General features: G+C 37.0%; 2 protein-coding genes across 2 annotated transcripts in view; both read right to left on the bottom strand.

Moving 5' to 3' along the window:
- Positions 1 to 585: 585 nt before the first annotated feature.
- On the bottom strand, positions 586 to 6,542 carry LOC107090098 (cell cycle control protein 50C-like). Its single transcript, XM_015383284.1, has 7 exons — positions 6,222 to 6,542; positions 5,915 to 6,031; positions 5,657 to 5,764; positions 2,643 to 2,733; positions 2,424 to 2,570; positions 2,144 to 2,356; positions 586 to 927 (listed from the first exon to the last, which is right to left on the bottom strand). Exons 1-7 carry the CDS (start codon positions 6,417 to 6,419, stop codon positions 740 to 742), a joined length of 1,062 nt encoding a protein of 353 aa, XP_015238770.1. The 5' UTR covers positions 6,420 to 6,542; the 3' UTR covers positions 586 to 739.
- A 1,412-nt stretch (positions 6,543 to 7,954) lies between these two features.
- cmss1 (cms1 ribosomal small subunit homolog (yeast)) overlaps positions 7,955 to 21,288 on the bottom strand; it is a 36,029-nt gene continuing 22,695 nt past the window's right edge. Inside the window, exons 2-10 of the mRNA XM_015383296.1 lie at positions 13,336 to 13,466; positions 10,516 to 10,587; positions 10,281 to 10,419; positions 10,137 to 10,196; positions 9,930 to 10,032; positions 9,161 to 9,221; positions 8,993 to 9,080; positions 8,826 to 8,914; positions 7,955 to 8,341 (exon numbers count right to left, since the gene is read on the bottom strand). Coding sequence (XP_015238782.1) covers positions 8,258 to 8,341; positions 8,826 to 8,914; positions 8,993 to 9,080; positions 9,161 to 9,221; positions 9,930 to 10,032; positions 10,137 to 10,196; positions 10,281 to 10,419; positions 10,516 to 10,587; positions 13,336 to 13,466 — 827 coding nt within the window. The 3' untranslated portion in view covers positions 7,955 to 8,257. The remainder of the gene's footprint in view (positions 8,342 to 8,825; positions 8,915 to 8,992; positions 9,081 to 9,160; positions 9,222 to 9,929; positions 10,033 to 10,136; positions 10,197 to 10,280; positions 10,420 to 10,515; positions 10,588 to 13,335; positions 13,467 to 21,288) is intronic.

Genomic DNA, 21,288 nt, shown 5'->3' with positions numbered 1-21,288 from the left:
ACTGGAATATAGACTCTAAAACATCCCTGTAGCAGACAGAGCAGCCTACTTAGATAAGTAATGATATAAAAAATGTAACTATAAAAAAGTTTTGCATTTAAGAAAAACTTTTTCCTCTGCCAACATCCTCTATCCAGAACTCAAATGGAAAAGTTTTATTTTCATGGTTTAATTATGTAAAAAAAGTCTTTTAAGGAAGCTTTTACTATCTGATTATTTATAGAAAAAATACAGATAACTCTAATCAATATTTCACCCCATAAATGAAATGCTACACTGCTTAGGTGTGGTTAAAAGCAATGTTCTCATTTCCCCATCAGTTGGAATTCAGCTTAACGTGTTCGTAGTTTGAGTTTCTGATTGGCTGATTCCAGTCACAAGCATATCAGCTACTCTGTAGAAAACCTTTTTTTTTTTTTTTTCAGTTCAACATTTTGTTTTATAAAAAAAAAAAGTCAACCAAAAAGTTAATTCTTTTTAAAACAAAAGTGGTTCAATATATCACCTCAGTTTGGTTAAAAAAAAAAACTAAAATCACAATGTAATAACATGTGCTTTGGTATTTCAATAAAATTTCAGCTGAGATACAGAGCGCAGCACGACAACCTCGTTTTACAACAGCTTTTAAATATTGATAAAGTTTGAACTTTATCAGCCTCGATTTCTCACTTATTTCCTCCTCTGCAGTAGAGGTATCTGTTACTACTTTATGCGTTTTAGTCGTCGGCATGACGGCGCATCACTCCTTCATGTTCTTCCCATCCTTTCCAAACTTCCACCAGGCCACAGTGAGGACGACGGCCATCAGCAGGATCAGGCTGCTGGTTACGAGGTAAGCAATCGGCAGGAAAAGGTTCTGGCCTCCGAACCAGGTCAGTGTGGTCAGAACCACTAACTTCCTGCCCTGGAAGGGCTGCACAGGAAAGTCTGCAGGAGCCACTGGTCAAGGTTTAAATAGTGGATCAAATGAAGCAGTAACCCAATGCTAACTAATCATTTGGGAACTTTCAACTAATTATAACGCCCTAGGCAAAAAAAAAAAAAAAGCAGAATCCAATAACGTTGCTGTTATTGGATTCTCAAATAGCATTTGACAGGATTTGATCTTTTAATCAGTCCTAAAGTCCTGCAAATGTGAAACATCTTTCTAGTCCTGTGAGCCTAAAGAAAAAGGGTAAGTTGCCTCCCTAGCATGCAATCAAGCCCTAAAGAGCTCTGCTAATAGTGGAGTCAGAAGTGTTTAAACACAGATGCTTCTAAAAAGGTGCAGGAATATGAGATCAGATGGCCAGGATAGAGGTTTGTTTTAATCTGGGTCATTATCCCTCTGAATGATTCAGCGACTGCCTATTTATTTATTTTTTGTCAACATTTTTTCCCTTTTCTAAAATGTTGACTCATTGTAAGAAATTTCCATGAACTCACAAAAAGAAAAATCTCTCAAAGCTTCACCCCTCCTCCACTGTATATATTGTATACAGTTCCAGTAAAAATAAAAAAAAGCAAACGCTGCATATTTACAATTCTGATAGAGAGATAATAAACATCCTGACATGCTTTCCAACAGGTTGTGGTGTCCGAACATAACCTACAAAATTTTTTTAGAGCTTCACTGAAACCATAAAGGACAGCTTTGGATGAAACATGTTGTAGAGCAAATATATTATCTAGATTCATACTTTCATTTTCTCAATGCTAATATTTATTTGGCAGTTTGGATGAACTTAAAGCTCCAATGATGCCGACAAGGGATATACATTTTAACATTCTTCAAACAAAGGGTTAAAGTCAATAAAAAATAAATAAATCTAGGAAAATGTGGTTTAATTGCAACAGAAAGCATTGATCTATAGATTTCTGCATCCTTGCAGCTTTGGTTCTTATGGAGCCTTGGTGACCTTTTGTTGACCCACTTGGAGGATCATAACTGTGAGCCTTGGAGATTATTTTCCCACTAAATTGAGACAAGGGGTAAAATACAACTCTTTAAATTTCATTGTAAAGCTATTTTCTTTAAAGGAATCTTAACATCCGCCTCATTAGACTGCATATGTTCCTTTGTCTTTGACATTTCGAAGAGTGAACCTCTGAGAAAACACATTAATGAACCTCCAGACAAGACGTGGCTGCAGGAAAAGGATACTGTATGAAATCTGGATGCTGTAGTTTCCCTTTGGAAGGCCGTGTGTGAAAGGATCTCCCGCCCGGTTTAAAATCCCATAAAGCTTCTTAAAGTTGGGGAAAGCTGCCTCCCTCATCCAGACGATCAGATCTTCATTAATAAAACCATTATTGGTCGGGTCACTCGGGTCCAGGTCGTATACAGGCTTCTGCCAGTACAGAGGCTGTCTGGTACCTGCAGAGAAAACATGCGGTTGACCTCAAACTCATCTTTTTGGATCTATAGTAAGAGAAATCAGTACCTTCAAACACCTGAGCCAGAGTTTGATTGCCCGTCTTTGGGTTGCGGAACTTGATGTTTTTGTCTGTGTACCATGTGAGGCCTTTCCGTAAGAGAGGAACAGGCATAATATGACCGCTGGAAGTCTGATAGTTAAAGGAGAAAGAGTCTGGAAGGAGACGAGTCAGCTATTAGCCCAATGCAGAGAGGAGCAACATGTTGATTGATGAGCCGCGTTTACCATTGAACATGCTGTTGGCGACAGCTCCGCAGGGAGCGATGGGGACTCCGTCCTTATCTTTTATAAAAGGCTCACAGTAAGTACTTGGATTCTAGACAAGTAAAAGAGAAAATAATGCAAATTATTTAAGAATGAGCAGGATTATTTTAGTCTGTGTTACACTGTAAATTCTAACAAATGAAAAGGAAACTGTGCAGAGTTGAGTTAGTATTCTGGAAATTTTTTGGTCATTTCTGAACATTTTTGTGTAAAAAGTAAAGTCCCAATAGGCAGAGATATGCCACCATGAATGAGCATACCCAGGCCTACTGAAAACACTCCCTTTCTAAACAGACTTAGGGTTTATCTCTAAAACAATAATACACAGACTTTCTGTACAACAAAGTCTATTTGTTTTTTTTTGTTTTTGCTTTTTAAGTGATTCTTTAGACTTTTATAGTGAGATCCTGTTAATGAAACCAGTCATAAGAGAAAAAGTGTCTACGAAGTGTATGAGAATAAAAGAAGAGGCAGATATATCCCAGAATGCTTTGCTCGGAGAGCTCTCCTTGCAAAGCATTATGGGATTTGCTGTCACAGCGGCCTCCTGTCGCTATCCGACAGTGGCGACTACTAACAAACATGGCGCAGGCACTGCGTGGTGGAGGAGGAGTTCCTAACCGGGAGCCAAAAGCAGTGATCATCTGTCCGATCGATCAGTTAACTGAGTTCACTATAAAGTCCACTATATAGTCCCCGCTCTATATAGTGATTGAGGCATTTAGGGACGGACGTTCAGGCACAGTAAGCTTGTATGAACTATGAGAACAGCAACTTTTAAACAGAGCATGCATGAGGAGAAATGGGCTCCTGCATGCTCTCACATGCGTCTAATAGGCGTTCCCTCTCGGGGGTGGGTACAGGGTTTGAATGTGCTTTTTATTTTTTTAAGTGGAGTGCACGGTTCTTTTAAAAAAACAGCACAAATCCTCCACTATACCTTTAAACGTTTCTGTCACCTTTTGTTTTTTTTACTTTTTTTATCCCAATTTTAGTAATTCAAGCCTTTGCTAACATTCTACACTATAAAAGAAGCAATTAGAGCTGGTAAAATTGATGCAAATATGGCATCAGGTAAATATTGGTATCGGACATATCTCACAGCCTTAATGTCGGTATTGTATCAGAAATTAAAAAGTTGTATCTGGACACCCACCAAATACTATCTCTTCAAACAGCTCCATATTTAAATGGTAAATGTATTTTATACTAACATTATTTTATGAAATTTTGACCATCGTTTTTTTCCGGTGGGTTTTTAAAAAGAATGATGAATTGTTCAACAAAGGCGTAATCGGAGGTTTAACGCCACCTTCCTTTTACATCTTTTACACCTTCCTGTGTAAAACCTACTGAGATCAAACCACAAAAGCTTTTCTGTTGCTTATAGAAATGAATTGAATCTTATGACAAAACACAGTTTTAGCTTCCTTTTATGGAGATATTTAATTAATTAATTACACATTTATTTATCCCTATAATGCCTTTCTGAGGCTGAACCTTTATTGGAAAAACGGATCCAGAGTTATTTTACATATGGATCCAGGCTTTCTTTCTATTTCTATGTATTATAAGCCAGTAAAATATCTTAGATTTACTAATCTGACATTGAGGTGAGTGCATGGAAGCTGTTAGTGTGAACCCACAGCAGGAAGTCAAGAAGTATCCCACTTCAAGTGAAACAGACCATCATCCACCTCTGGAGCTTAAAAGGCCATAATGTTAAAGGTTTAAGGAGTCCATGAAATAAATGCTGAAGATTTGTGGTGAGGAGCAGGTTAAGTATCAGAAAATGGTAGATTTAGAGACCCATTCTAATCTGGTCTATTGTAGATAATGATTAACCAGAATATGATGAGAGCAAAGTGTGGCTCAAAAGCTTCATCTAAAAAACCTTTTTTTTTTTGCATATCTTTAAGTGGTCCTGAAAGATATACACGCGTCTTCTTCATGAGGCAGAGATCAAACCGTTGGCTTGAATCATCATATTCCTTAATTTTTTTCTCTTTAAACTACATCCGGAAATGTCTCAGCATTTGGAGGGTTTTTTTTTTTCCATACAGAAACAAAACAAATGCAGGTTTAGATTGGGAGATGAAAGGAAAATTACTTTTTTTTGACAAATGAACGAAAAAATAAAAAATAAAAAATCCACATAAAAAGTCACATAAATAAACTCCATTTACAAATTAAACGTGAGTTAATACGGCAGTTCTTTGAAGGATGCAAACAACATGAAGACTTTAAAAAGACTGAAAGAAAACAATTGTAAAAACCAAAGAAAACACCAGTAGGGTTGAATATTAGGATAGAATATTTAGAGAAAGATCCTTTCTAAAAAAAAATCCTCTCATTTTTGTACAGCTTGCAAAGATCTGTTTAATTAATCACCTCAATTTGGGAATAGTATGAAACAACGTGAACAGATGAAGTGCAACAAGAGCTTTAGAGGAGTAGACACGATAATCCTGGTTAGTCTGTGGGATTTGTAGTCCCATAATCTACAAATCATTTAGGGGAAACAGTAAACATGTAGATGAAGTTGCAATAGTAAGATGAGCCACAAAAAAATGTCCATTCTCTAGTGAAACACGGTGGTGGCAGCAACATGCTGTGGGGATCATTTTCTTTATTTGGATTTAGTAAACTACACAGTTAGAAATATAAGGATGAACTTGTTTCGATCAAACCATAATAGCATTGAAATGGCCCAAAATCCAGATCTAAATCACACAGAGTGTCTGCAGGGGAATCTATCTAGTATGAAGATTTCTGAGACGTTTTAACAATAAAAAATATCCAAATCTTCAGTTTTTAGACAAAGCTGGTAGGGATATGATCCACTAGGACCGCAGCTGTAATTAAAAGATGTTTAAACTTAAAGATGGGCACATGGGGCTGATTACAAATCATACCATATATAGAGACACTATGAAGGGAAACCAAAGAAGGATAAATAAAATGTTTAGTGATACCTTTAATTGACTCTCCCTGCCCACCGTCTGTGCATCATCCCTGGAGTCCATATACCTGCGGAGGTTCTGATGGAAGTTTCTAAGACCATAGTAAAAAAAGACATCTCCCTGGGAAAAGAGACAAGATGTAAAGTAGTTCAATCAGAGCTGCACATTATAAATAATAATAAAACCTCTGATGCATCTTGGATGCCGAATATTAGTTAGGCCGTAGAAGGGCCTGATGTTGTGACAATATATCCAATGCAGGGTTGTTACCTTAAATGTTTGGTCAATGTAAAACTCCACCTTGCAGCGGCAGCCCTGCTCTGCGTAGCTCACATTCTTTCGCAACTCATAACATTCACTGCAGCTGCCGAGATCAGTATAGTCCAGCTGCAAAGATTCAAACAACAGGAATAAATTAGGGACTCAGCAGCTCATGAGGCTAAACCTTTACCTTGGAGCTCCCTATCTCTGTCACACCCTGTTTTATTGCACACAGAAACATTTCAGCCTGTTCTTTTTCTACATACACAGGTTTCAGCTTCTACACCTGAAAGGGAGGACTAAAACTTAAGCTCACCTTTAATTCCTGTGTACTCTGCACAGTGAGGAGCAGCCAGACTCCCAGCAGCAAGCACATCAGAGCCAGGAGGTAGAAGAAGGGCAGCACAGTGTTAGCAGTTAGCATTGGAGACCAGGCAGGCAGCCGCTGCTGCTTAAAAGCAGAGTTGTCTGGCCTCCGAGCCAAGGGCCCAGTCCTGTCTTTGGCTTTCCCCATGAGAGAGGCCGTGGGCTGAGGACAGAAGGAACCTGATGGACGGCTTCAACACAGAAGTCGACAGACCGTCTCCTTTTCCTGTCTTATTTTATGTCAGTGATATCCGCCTGTATGCAATCACACACACAGGCTGTGCAGGGTGGGGAGACAGTTGGAACCTGTTACTTATTAACCACCATCTCATGTCAAGCTCTTTCCGTTTTCTGTTTCTCTAAAGCGCCTCTTTCCTGAAAGTGTTTATTTTGGAGGACTGTAACAAAGAAAGAAGACTTTAACTCGTTCTAAAGAAGAATTGTTTTATTTTAAAGATGTAACACTAAGTGTAATTTCCTGTTGGGTTAACCGATGACCTCACATTCAAGAGTGGTTTCCTGTAAAGACAACAGCAGTTTATACTGAGCCTGTTTATTCTATCAGCATGCATTTAACAGTAATGTTGCTACGCCATTCGCTCATCACGATGTTAATAAGCTTTTATAACACTGTTAATTAAGGATTCATTTTTAAAATGTATATTTACAGAGGCTGGGTTGTTATTAAACACTGAGGACTTTTTTCTCAGGATTATTTTAGATTAAATACAGATTACTGAATATCTTTACAGTTTTTTAAAGTGAAACTTCTTGCTTGAACATTATTCTCCATCTACTGAATCTCCCGTGCCATTTGACATTCAAGCGAAGAGTATTGCTAATACTTTATATATTACTTACTTCAAAGGGTTTGTTTGATAAGTTCGACACAAAAAAAGAGTGATTTGCTTTTTATCTTTGAATTGTGTTTTTATATAATTTTCATTTAAGTCCTAAGATTCAATAAACTGTGCATAATTTATCTGGCTATTTAAATTTTTTTTATATATCCCGTCATGATGAAAAGGTTACAACTTTAGTACCATTTGACTTAATACATGTAGAAGTAAGCATATTTTAAAAGTTATTTAATTTTAAGTGCTTCATTAAGTCATTGGTTGCTGCATGAGGTGGGATTCCAGGTGCGATGACTCTACCTGTCCTCCCCAAACACAAACATGCTGCTTCAGCTGTTTGCTTTTGTTCGTTTTAGGGTTTCATCCAACAGAAGAACGAACCCTCCAGTCATTTAGAATTTAGTTATCTCCCCTGATAAGGTCCAAAGCTGGATAAATATGCAGTTTTATTTAATCCACTCGTAAACAACTTGACGGTCTTGGAGTTTGGGCATGAGTGGAATTTAACCAGAGAATCTCAGGTTGATCCAAAGATGAGAAGTTGTTAATGGACGCTGCTATCCAATGACTTGGGGGAAGTGTGTCTAAAGTCACTATTTATACTTTAACCAAGCATTTGACAGTTTCTGTTGATTCCAAGGGTGGTAGCATGTTTTTATAATGTCATGGGAGCATTTTGTTCTGCATTTGAGGCATCCTTACATGAACGTAAAAAATTAAGCTCTGACTAAAAAGAGTAAAGACTTTTAATGCAATAAATTAAAAATCTGACATTTTAAGACTTTTCCATCCCTCTTTGAAATCCTGAGGAAATGGGTTGTCCGATTTCAAAAAGGCAAAGGACTAAACATTAAACCTCAAGCTGTGATTCTGCATTTACCTTTAGAATAAAAACAATCTATGTTTTAGGTAATTCTGATTCTTTTAATGGTTTTGAAAATGAAAACGGACAAAATATGGAAACTCAAAATGTTTCCACACTTTCCAAATTAATTGACTTCCAGGCTCGATATAGAAAAAAAAAATTAAAAGAGCAGTGGATTACAACCATAAATGCAACAGGAAACAGGCAGAATGAGACCCATTTTAGTCCATTTAAAATAACTGAGAAGGTCACAAAGACGTTCAATTAAAATAGTCCAATTTTGACTTTGTCTTCTCTACAAGCAGCCAGGACTCCGCTCTCCAGCAGCTTCATGAAGTCCAGTTTGATCTAAAAAGACAAATATTAGGCATTTCTTTAATTATAGACCTGGACAACACCATAAAAATATTTTTTAAATGTTTTATCATAAAAGAGGTATAACAATATTGATAGATTTATATGAGCCAGAAACACCATTTTCGACATTCTTTTTAATTAAATTAAAAAAATTACCTAAATGTTTTCTGCTTCTGCTAAAATAAAAAAACCTTGATTAAAGTATTAGTGTGATTGAATTATTGAACATTTGTTTGTTAATAATTGATCATCTCACATAAAGCTAAGACAAATCTTTCTGTACAGAATTTATTACACTGCCAGTCAAACAATCCTATATTAGTTAGAAACAGTTAAGAAGAGTCCGACTCAGAGGCTTAATCGGTCAAAACAAAGGAACAATCAATATTAAACATTGATCTAACATTCGTCCCAGATGTCACTCAGTTAAAAACTGTTGCTTATCATTTAAGCCCAGCAGGGGGCAGTAGCTCACCTCAGGAATGTCCACCATCCGCCTGAGCTTCTGGTCCCTCCAGTTCCAGTCAACAATCAGGTACCTTAAAGCCTTCAGGTTCAAACCCTCTGGAAACAAAGTTAAAAGTAAAAAAACCTTCAGGATTCTGGAGATGATTAGAAACAAACCATAACATCCACACACACCTTTGTCAATGAGAGCACTGATCCTGCCTGGTGTTCCCACGCCGATGTGCGTGACGCCCTTCTGCAGCAGCTTAACCTGCTCCTCTATCTGTGCAGAGAAAACACAACGTTGCCCATCATGATTCAGAATATGCACGTTTCTAATATACCTTAATGACAAATGGCCACCTTGATGTGCTTCGCGAAAAGCTTCACTGCTTTGGCCTCGCCCTTGAAAGCAGTCAGCTGCCTGCAGTTGAAACAAAAAGAGATCAGAAATCAAACACAGCTTAGAGCAAAATGCTTCATACCCCTTTAAGTTTTGAACATTTTTGTCACCTGACAAGCAAAAAGAAAAGAAAAGCTTAATTCTGAAGCAAAAGATAAACATGGGTTTGTATGTGTTATAAATAAATAAAAATAATCAGAAAGAACATTGAGAAGGTGTTAGAATCCGACAGCTGTAAAATTTGCACTTTCCAAATATAGAATTTATGGAATATTGGAATATTGACAAATTAATTGTTTAAAAAAAGAGAGATGGTCACATTTCAAGGTATTAGAAGCTGAATAAGACCAGTGACTGTGTTAGAGGTTTACTTTCCAGCAAGAGAAGAATCCCAAACATAACAGGCTGAGCTGCAGTGGAATGGTTTCAGAGTATTTTCCAGTCAGGACGGCCCAGTTAAATTTTAGAGCTAAATCCAATTAAGAACCTTTGCCAAGATTTGAACACTGCTGCTCCCAGATGGTCTGCATCCAACTGAGCTGGAGCTAATTTAAAAAGACTGGGCAAACAATTCAGCACATCTAAAATGAGGAGAAACATCACCCAGCAGACCCACATAGGTTGAACACAAACAGAAATACATTAGGTGGGAGCTTAAAACAAAACCTGGGACATTTAATGCTTTAGATGTAATATCCGGTGATCCAGCATCACTGGATGTTTACGTACTTAATGAGATCAATAGTTCGAAGCGCAGAGCTGCAGACAATCAGTATAACAGCTGAACTCTTTTCTGTATGCTGCTTTTGGATCTTTGCCCATTTGGGACAAACTGAGAAAAAGAAAACAAAGAATCAGTCGAAGTCAAACACATGAGTCTGGTTGAAAACATCTGACAAAAACAACAACAACAGAAAAAGGTCAGACATGGCTCACCTTGTTTCAGATAAGAGGAGAGTGTGTGTGTCAAGTCATTACTGGATAGGAAACAGGAGTCTGTGGAAGGACATGTGGTGACCTCAGTGGGTCAGTAGATATTGACTGAAGATGAAAGTTAAAAGGGAAAAAGCTGCAACTTACTGTGCAGTTTGAGCTCCTCCAGCTCAATCACTGAGCGCTTGTCTGAGAAGTATTGAGTGAGCAGATCCTGCAGGTCAGCTGCACTGCCCGCCTTCAGCTCAGAGGTGGCCAAGACGTCCGAGATGGTTTTCTTTTTCCTCTGGAGGGAAAACCAGCATTCAAACAGAGAATGGTACGGCCCCCGGGCCGCGCTCTGTGTTTGAGCAGCGCCAACAGCAGGTGTCGCCACACTCACCTTTCTCTTCCTTTTGGGTTCAGACGATTGCTGATCTTCCTTCTCTTTCTTTTGAGGAATTACTCGCTCTTTCTGCAAAATCAAAACCCGAAAAAACATACAAGTTTGATTGAATACCTTGAAATGACATTTACAAGCGAATGTTATCTCTGAAACAATAAACAATGCATGTGTCCAATGACCTCATCTGCATGTTGTAAAGACTTGGGCATTTTTACACCAAGAATTTCAACTATATTGTTAGGAGTCAGAAGTTCTAGAATTTTTGTTTACAAAGTAGATACATTTTTGAAGTCACCACACTAAACAGCAGTGACTATAAGGAGTAGGTTTGATGTGACAACGCAACACAAAGTAATGTAAACATGTGAAGAGGAGAGAAATTAAACACAGTTTGCTAAATCTTCACAAATAATCTAGAAAAGTCTCCATTGGTCAGTCCACCTTTTACTGCCGTTATTGCTGTAAATGTTTTGGTGTTTGTCTGCCAGCAGTCAGCACCAGAATGAAATATTTGTAAATTATCTTTTGCAAAATACCAGAGAGTCCGTGGGCATAAATTCCATTGAACACACTTTGTGCTGGAGTAAAAGTATGTAGTTATGAAAAAATAGTTTTCACCTTGTAGACTATAATGTCTGAGAATTTCATCTTTGTGCGTCACTTTTTTACAGCTTACATTTAATGTCAAGGTCTGCAAAAATCTGAGTAAAACTCTGCTTTAGTTTTTAACTTGTGTTTGAATTTTAGAAGGGAGATGTTTACTGGAAAGCTTGTTTAAAAAAATTAAAATCACACTCACACACACATACATAAGTATTTGAACACCCTGCTATTTTGCATGTTCTCCCAGTTAGGGCCCTGTCAGACCTTGACGATTTAGACAGCGTAAGACAGACGTCCCAGACTCTTCTAAAGCGCTGGCATACGCTGAACTTTCTATGCATTTTTTCAATATTGGGCGTATCAGAGAGTATTCATAATGAGTCCAGAACTTATGTGCAATGATATCCTAACTTATGCATAACGCAAACAGCGTAATGCCTATTAAATGTCAAAAGCCAGTGTCCCAGAGGTGCTCGACCTGCATTAAAGGATTTCTTTGATTGCGGTATTAACCTAGCTGCCGTTTACTGCCCGCCCAATAAATAAAAAGAAAAAAGAAAAAGAAAGAAAGAAGGTTAGCAGTCACAGCAGATTCAGCGTCTGCTAGGAAGTTTGTTGGGCTTGGACGTGATCGCAGGGAGGATCCATCACACTCACCTTCTCCCTCACCCTATGATGGGGATGAAGTCTGGAGGAGAACTGACCCTTTTATTACAAAATCGCTGCCAATATGCCATCAAACAGTAGCTGTAAGTTAGAAACACGTTGAGCGGTCGCCTGGAACAGGTCAGATACGTGGATATGTGTTGATAAGATACGCATTAGTTATGCACAAGTTACTCATACGTTTTGGATAAGCTAGACACCACGACTTATGAGTAACTAAAACTTATGAGTAAATTACACCTAAAGTACTTGCTGTATGTCGACGTGTTCAGCATTCTTCAGTGCGCTCATAACTTAACCAGCATATGCCAGCGTTTTTGCCAGATTTTTCGTACGTCAGGCATACGCTATCTAAATCGTCAAGGTGTGACAGGGGCTTTAAAGATCATGGAGAGGTCTCAAATTGTCCTTGTAAGTGCATGTTCACTGTGAGAGACATAACGTAAAAAAATATATATATATATATAAAGAAATCATTTTTGAACTATTGATTTATATGCTACAGCTGCAAAAAAATATTTGAACACCCGTCTATTAGCTAGAATTCTGACCCTCAAAGATCTGTTAGTCTGCCTTCAAAATGTCCACCTCCACTCCATTCGTTATCCTAAATTAGATGCACCTGTTTGAGGTCGTTAGCTGAATAAAAACACCTGTCCACCCCATACAATCAGTAAGAATCCAACTACTATCATGGCCAAGACCAAAGAGCTGCCCAAAGACACAGGGATGCAACTTGGGTTTGTTGATGCTGTATTTAAAAAGAAATATAATTACAAACCAAAAGACGAGCTGGATGAATTTAGCAGGAAATTGACATCACTGGATTTCATTTGTAGGTTTTACTAAATAAATACACAAAACTAAACTATTTTTGCATTTTTGTGTTTGTCAGTTTTTAAATGACAATAAGATGTATTGATGTTTGTATTTTTAATGTGAATAGATAAAGAAATGTAATAGGTAAAAACTATTTTCCAAGGAAATACATTTAAAAAGATAAAGCTCACCACAGATCAGCCGTCTTATTTTCGTATAACAGTTTACTACCTAATTATTTCAGGATTAGAACAAATCCAAAACAAACCAACAGCCACTGAGAACAAACAACAACAAATCTGTTTTCCCAACAACATATTGGTGTTTGGTTATTACAAAAAAAATCTAAATTTCTTAGCACAAAATGGCATTAACATTCAGAGTATCTACTCTGCACTGTCAGTGTTTACTGGAGTAGATCTGATTCAGGTTGCACTCTGCAGTGTAGTTATTTTTAATAAGAAAATGTGTCAATTAAAAGCCAAATGAAAAGCAGCTATGCTGACATGGGTGTCTGCAGTACACATGCCTGTAATTATTTTTTTTGTGAGCCAGCCTTGGAGAGCAGCTTGCTGATGCTGGTTATAAAAAAAAATGAAACAATTAAATATCCTGGTTGACGGGAAAGTTGCGCATAAATTGACTGTTTTTTTTCTCTCCTATTAATATATTTATTATATAGATTTCTAATATTGAAATAAAACAGAGTGGCAGGGAAAGGGCATAAACCTGGTCATTAGTTTTCTTCTTCTTGGCTTTAGGGTTTTTCTCTGTCATCATCCTCCTCTTCTCTGGTTTTGTCTTTACATCTTTGCGGGGCTGTTTCTCCTGCTCCGATTCTTCCTCTGGTTCAGATGCACCTGGGTTTGGAAAAAGTATGATAAAAACAGGAAGGTTTTCATTAAAACCAGAGCGAGACAGGGTATACTCATAATCAGGTCAGCTGAGGGAGCAAACAGAGAAAAACACTTTATGTGATACGAAAAAAATTAAAAAAATGGATATACTAATTATTATTTTTTTGTTTTTTTTTTAAAAAAAGGGTTAAACTGACACTGAGAAGAATGCAACACGTAGAAAGAAAAGAAGGAAAAATGAAACCAATTAATTTTAATCTCTGGAATGATTTAACCTAAAACCCATTCAACAGATTGCAGAAAGCTTGGGCTGTTAATGTTCCACTAAAGTTAAGAATAATCAATTATTACTTGAGGTATAAAAAATAAAAAACAACATAATTTGTAGCAGATCTCAAACCAAGCATCTGGTTATATTTAGACTCCCTGTTGCTACCCCTTCTCACTGCATTCCTCTTATTTAATGCTATGAGGTCATGCTTACACCTTTTAGAATAGCTGCACATTTGGTCAACAGCTTATAAAAAAGAGCCTCAAGTTAAAATCAGCTTTATTTTTCCTGGTTTAAACCTCCTAAGCGTGAAGCTAGTGTGACTGCTAGGTTTTTCCCAAACAAGGGAAAAAACACTAATTCAAAAAAACAACCAATAGCCAGAGTGTATGGGGGATTTTTTTATTTTCGCAATACAAACTGTAGAAATTAAAAAAAGAACAACTTATAATGCGGAATAAAATGTGGTATTCATCACCCCATTCCTTTTGCCGCATCTAATTCAGACACCAAATGGATTTTATAACCATATATGGAAAAACAGTCCCTGAGGCTTAGGTAGATTTCTGTGACTGTTTATTACAGCTATTTATCAATATTGTATAATTATTATTTTTTTTTAACAGAGATCGAATCGCTTTGGTAATCGGAGGGAATCCCACATCCCCCCACCACCTCATTCTGGTTCCAGAGCAAGAAGGGATTTGTAGCCTCTTAAGCTTCCATTGAGCTGTTTCTACAAAAATCCCAACTGGAAGGCTTCATGATCAGAAGCATAACCCAACTTAACGGGCTCCTTTTGGGACAAAAGTTCAGTATCTCAGAAAAAACTTTTAACAGCTACTTATGTCCCTCAGAGGTGAGGGCTGGAATGTAGACTGACTGACTGAGAAAAAAAAACAATCTAATGCTACTAGATTCACACTTAAAATGACATGAAGAAGGCAATTGTACCACATTAGCTGAAAAAAAAAATTAGGAGACCAAACTACACCTTCACATCCTGCCCGTCAACTACATAATAGGGCCTGTGACAAGAACAGAACAAAGTGCACAAGAAACAAGCGCTAGCTTTGTTTATATGACAGCTTGGCCCTTAAGGCAACTTTACTTTCCTGCAGCAGTCAGGCCTTGCTTTCCAAACAAACCAGATCTGATTTGTTTTAAGAGAAAAAAGCTGTTTTATAATGTCTGTAGGAAGGAGAACAAACTGAAGTGAATGAGGCCATGATGAGCGCCCGATTCTCTGTGACCAAGATAGAAAAGGAGCCTAACTACTCTGCAATTTTACCAGTGGCATGACTCAGACAGTAAGTGAGGCGCAACTGAAGAGAAACAAATAAAATACATTTTAAGATACATTTCTAACTAAATGGTCAAACTGCAAACATCACAACATTTTTCAGTGGCTTAAACAAAATTGCAACAAGTGTATTTTAGAATTCATGATATGTTGCTACATACTCTCCTGTCAATGTTTTGAGTCCAGTGGTCCACTGATGGACATTTTAGTTCTAGCCAATATGTTTAAAAGAAAACCATAGTTTTTTTTTTGGGTGTTTTGTTTTTGTGTGCGTGAGTGTTGGCCGATTCATAAATGCAATCAGCAGCCATGACATGAGATCATGTGAAGTGCATGTATTACCACTCCCCTCATTTGCATCTGTTATTAATGTTTTGTTTAATTTGCTAATCAATGTTTCCTTTTTGTTCCAGTTAAGACTTGTATAATATCATGGTGTCATTTTTATCATGGAATAAAAAGCCACATCAGCTCCAAGAATCAGCCAAAAAATTGGTTAGACTGATGTAGGGCTGCACCAACGATAATTTTGCAAATCAATTAATCTATTGATTATATTTTATATTAATAGATTAATAATCGGATAGCAAACTTTTCCTTAAAGGAGTTTTTTTTAACTAAAGTAAACCAGGTGAAACTAAACCTTTCCCACTTGAGGAGATCTGAATGGAGATATTGACAGATAGAATTTTTTTTTTTTTACTTAAAGGCAAAATGTTTTTTTTTTTTTTTTTAACAATTTCTGCATAATTATTCCTCTAATCGGGTTGCTCTGTAAGCTAAAGGCATGTTTTAGAGTCTCTATACTCCAGTTAACGATTAATTGTTTACTAAATTAGTTGACGATTATTTCAATAATCAATTCATCACGATTAATCAGATAATTGTTTCAGCCCAAGACTGATGTCAAAACAGTTGGTATCGGCCTAAAAAACCTGCATCACTTGATCTCTAAACCTTCTCCAGATGCACAAAAGATATCTAAATTTAACAACCAAACCCCAATGATCCCCCCGCTCACTGCAAGAAGACCTACTGTTTTATAGGCAGAGCAACAGCCATATTGTTCCTTGTGAATATCAAGTTCAATATTTGGTTTGAGATGTTTTATAACATCCTACAGTACGCTTTCCCAGAGAGGGATGCGTAATCCTTCTGCGGCTCCAACACAATTTTGAAAAAACTTTTCATTACCATGAAAACAGCCGTCTGAAAGCCCATTAAAGTCAGGGGCCTGGATTTGCTGATTTGCAGCATTAGAACCAGGCTTTATGGTGTGGACTATACGATTCCATTGTAAAAGGGGAAAAAACCCATGAAACATTTGTTTTGATTCATACAAAAGTTGTACTATCTCTATATTAGCCCCCCTAGCTGCTAACGATGGGTTTCACCTGGCACTAGCCGAGCATTATGCATCTTTGAAGACCTACTTTAGCATGAAAAGGCCGATATTCATTTTGTCAGCAGCTACAAGTTAGCCAGTTGTGAACAATGTACAGCTGGTAAAATAAGTAGTGAACAAGCCACCATTTTTCTCCTTAAATATATTTTTAGAGGTGCTATTGACATGACATTTTCACCAGATATCAGTAACAATCCATGCAATCCACACATAAGAAATCAAATCATAGATGTCCAGAAAAATACGTTATCTGTAATCATGTGGAATAGCACAGGGAAAATGTATTGAACACAAAAAGTCAAGACACCAGCTGAAATCTCCCTTGTCAATGCAATATCATCTGGTTCAGTCTCAAATTTTGGCCAATAAAAAGGTGTCTCTGGTATCACAGAAGATCTACTAGGATGATGAAGATGAAATGTGTGAGGACATTTCATCAAGATAATGACCCCAAACACATGAAGGACAGTTTGAGAGAAATAAAATACAGCCTCTAGAATGGCCCAGCCAATCACCTCACTTGAATCCAATAGAAAATCTATGGAAAGAACTAAAGATCAGAGTTCATAGGAGAGGCACACAAAGCCTTCAAGATTTCAAGATTGTCTGGAAGAATGAGCCAAAATCACACCTGTGCAATGCATGCAACTAGATTGTCCATACGGGAGGCATCTTGGAATGGTTACTGCCAACAACTGCTTTTGTACAAAGAATTAATACATGTCAGTAAATGTGTTTAATAGTTTTTCCCTGTGCCGTTTCACTTTATTACACATAACTGAATTTCTGGACATCTATGGTTTGATTTCCTTGTATGTATGGATTGCATGGATTGTTACCGACATCTGGTGAAAATGTCAATAGCACCTCTAGAAATATAATTACTGAGAAAAATGGTGGCTTGTTCAATACCTATTTCACCTGCTGTATCTGAGTGTTTTAGATTGGTCTGTTTTTCACTGTAGTCCTGTTTCTTTGAACGTGACTGGCTGGATTTGCTCTCTTCATCCTCTGACATGGTAGTTGGCTCAGAGCTGGTCTGCCTGGCTGTGTGTTTCCTGGACAGGGCCGCCTTTTACAATTGCTTTTTGAATCTCTGCTTCTGTCTCCTTGAACCCCAGTCGGCCTCGGGCAGATGGCTGCTCACACTGAGCCTGGTTCTGCTGGAGGTTTCTTCCTGTTAACAGGGAGTTTTTTTCTCTCCACTGTCGCTTCAAGCATGCTAAGTGTGAGGGATTGCATTCAAGTCAATGAGTCGATGCAATCAACTGGTTTTCCTTAGATAAAAAACTTTGAACCAATTTGACTGGATGATCTGGTTGGATTGTAAAGTGCCTTGAGATGACATGTGTTGTGAGTTTGCCCTATAGAAATAAACTGAATTGAATTGATTTGGGGCTAAAACAATTCCTCGGATTAATCGTGATTAATCGATTACTGAACTAATTGTCAAGTAATTTACTTATGGATTAATCATTAACTGGACAATAGCTGACAGAGCAACCCACTTAGAGCAGCAATTACACCAAGACTGTAAAAAAATATATAAACATTTTGCATTTAAGATAAAACATTTTGTCTGTCAATCTGCTCCATCCAGAACTCCTAACGTGGAAAAATGTGAGTTTCACCTCGTTTAATTTTGTAAGAATCTAATAATTAAGGCTATCTAATAATTAATCGATTAATCAAAGAAATAATCGACAAATTAATCGATTTGCCAAATAATCGCTAATTGCAACCCTACTCTGCATTAACAACGGTGTCGACCAATATCAAAATTTTATCAGTTGTTATATCAGTTATGAACTTAAAACAACTTTTTAACTTAACTTTATTAACAACTGATGTCTATTTCAATCCGGTTGCAGTTTGTTTGTGCGCTTTGTGAGAAGGAAATGTTGAGCATGAGGTACGTATTTATATGAGCACGTGACAATGATACACTTCATCACTACTATCACTGTCACCCATTATGGAGTGTTTAACTGAAGCAGAGAAGAAATGTCAGCAGTGTGGTATTTTTCTGTGTCCAAATAAGCTGGTTATGGATCCCTCATCGAGTCATTCAAAAGCTGGCAAAAACTTAAGAAGTTACCAGAGCAGCGAGCATTGAAGCAAACCGTGACATTCTGCAAAGCTGTATCAGTAATATGACTTGGCCAGCCTTTTAATGGTCATGAAGTTGATGTTGTTTATTTATTTAAAAGACTAATACTGATGTTCAGTGACAATTATTTTTATATCAAAGGATCAGATCAGATTCCATCTCATTGCAAAATAAATTTGATTTATACAATTAAACTCCTATGGCTCCCCATGTAAGAAGAATAAGCAGGTAGAAAAAGTTGCATTGTCTTGTCTTTACTTAAGAACGGTCTGTTTAGTTAAATCCCCATTAGATTGGAACACCAGCTTCCACGTGTTTAAATAAAGCTGTCGAGGTGTGATAGGAGCTCTAGAGAAGGGTTACATAGTAGGTGCTAATCAGAGATACAAGGCTGTTTAAATAACCCAAAGCTTTTAAGCTTTTACAAGAATTACAGAAGGAAAACCCATTTATAACCTAGAGAGCACACTTTAGCCAAAGTGAAGTGGGGACAACTTCTGGTCGATCGAAAACTTCTATTTTGTAGCCTCATGTATAACATTGACCTTAGACATAGATGGATGCAAAGGTAATTATGGTGTTTAAAAAGTAAGAGAGTAATTTGTAAATCTGTTAACAATTAAAACAAGACATCTGTGGCTTTGGCATCCTTAACATGCATTACTATTGTAAAGGTTTCATATATTATGCCTGTTTGTATTTATTTTAAAGAATATTATGAATCAAGATGTTTTGGAGATAATATGAAACTACAACAAATATTTCTGCTTTACTTAACAAACCTACACATGAACCCATTGTGTATATTCCTCTTTAGTACAACTCTATGACGTAATGCAGCTGCATTCTAGCATCTAGGGTTCGAAGAAACGTGGAGTTTACAAGTTTAAAAATACTTGTGTAAAATGTATATTCATTCAAGAGGATGTCAAAAATACTGACTCAGGAGAACAACTTGCATCATTACAAAACCATGTGGATTTTGTTTCACGACAATGCTCTAAACCAAATGTTTGTAGTGTTTCTTTCCACATTATGGTTCCAACTTGATTTATAGACCTGTTAATGTAATAGAGAAAAGACCACCAACAGGGCTTAAAGCCCCACAAAACAAGGATCCCAACAGAGTTATTGCAAAAGACCAAGTCCTAAACATAAACTTACCACATGGTAGAACATTACCTCATACTACAGACATGTTTATTTTTGTGTGCTTGTTTAACTGTAGCCAAAGCAACATAAGTAAAACATTTTAACAACTGAGAGCCACCAATGTTCAGTTTCATACCATTTAGAAATTTAGTTTCAAACGTCTAACAGCATTAGGTTAAAACAAACCATCACAAGAAGTTGGTTCTCCTTCTCTAAATTTTCTGAATACCCAGAATAAAATGAGTCATTCAACATTCATATCACACATACAGTCAAGTCGAAGTTTTTTTTTCTTTTTTCTTCCATTTAGTCTGGAAATAACTGGAAGCAAGTCCTGGTAATAGATCATATTTTGGAGAACCAGGATAGTTCCATTGAAAAGTCAACACACTATATCCACCATGGCTACATAAAGAGAAATCTTTATGAGAATACACAGAGACAAAAATTAAGAATTATACAATTTATTGAGTTTATATAATACAGATCTAGAGGAACAAATAACTATTGGTCACAACACTTACGCAAAGTAACAACCATGTTGAAACACTGCATCTACACATATCAAAGAAAAACCCACCAGGGAAATATATATTTAATACAAAATTGATAATTTACTAATAGCCTATGAATGGTAGGAAAACACTATCTTTATACTCGGATTACACCCACTGGCTTTCTTTTTCTTTCATTTCTTCTGCTATTTATGCCCCACCTTAAGGTTACTAATTCATTGGACTTGCTTAAGGCAAAATATTCACCAAAAGAAAACAAACTTTCCAGTAAATTTGACCTTCCAGGTTTCTTCCAGCTGTAAAAAAAACAAAAAAAAAAAAAACATGGGAAAATCCAAGGGGAAAAACGACTTCCAGAACAAACTTCCAACTAGAGGTGGGCAATATATCGAATATACTCGTATATCTCAAGTTTTTCCCACGAAGGATAGTTAAAATGCCTCTATCTTAACCCTTGAGTACAAATTGGCATGACGACATTAAGCTGTCTGCATCTATTTCATTGAGCTTTATTTTTCCTTGCACACTTTGAATGCATCATAAACCCCTCCTCCAAACAGGATTATTTTCTGAGCGACAGCAATGCGCACTACAGCAACCGGCAAATTAAACATGGCAACAGCAGGTGTTTCATCTAAGCAATATATGGCAGTGGTTTGGAATTTATGCTGAGGACGTCGAACGAAATGCGGTAATTTATGAGACGTGCCGCAATACCATTGCTGGAAAATGTAGGAGTACACATTTGCTGTGAAGCTGATGACGTTGGCCTCGTCGTTTGAAAAAGCGATCCCGTATGAGAGAAAAAGGAAGAGATGGAAGGAAATCACAGACTATGTTTTTTAGATGCTCTAATACCTGTGATGTGATCTGTTGTGATCTTGTTCGGAGGTTTTACAGGTGTTCTCTAAACCTGGCAATGTTCTCAATTTCACAACATTTTGTGCCTCTTTAAAATTCCCCGCACGTAAAGATCCATGCAAATATTTTTGAAATGCTCTGATAATGTTCTAATTTTTGGACAGTATTAAGACTTTTCTTTTTTGTAATTTGAGGTCTATTTAATTTT

Source organism: Cyprinodon variegatus, unplaced genomic scaffold (genome assembly GCF_000732505.1).
Source record: "Cyprinodon variegatus isolate N-32 unplaced genomic scaffold, C_variegatus-1.0 Scaffold281, whole genome shotgun sequence".
In the NCBI taxonomy this organism is placed as follows: domain Eukaryota; kingdom Metazoa; phylum Chordata; class Actinopteri; order Cyprinodontiformes; family Cyprinodontidae; genus Cyprinodon; species Cyprinodon variegatus.
Note: the sequence above shows the minus strand (reverse complement) of the source record. Positions and strands in the feature narration are given on the sequence as shown.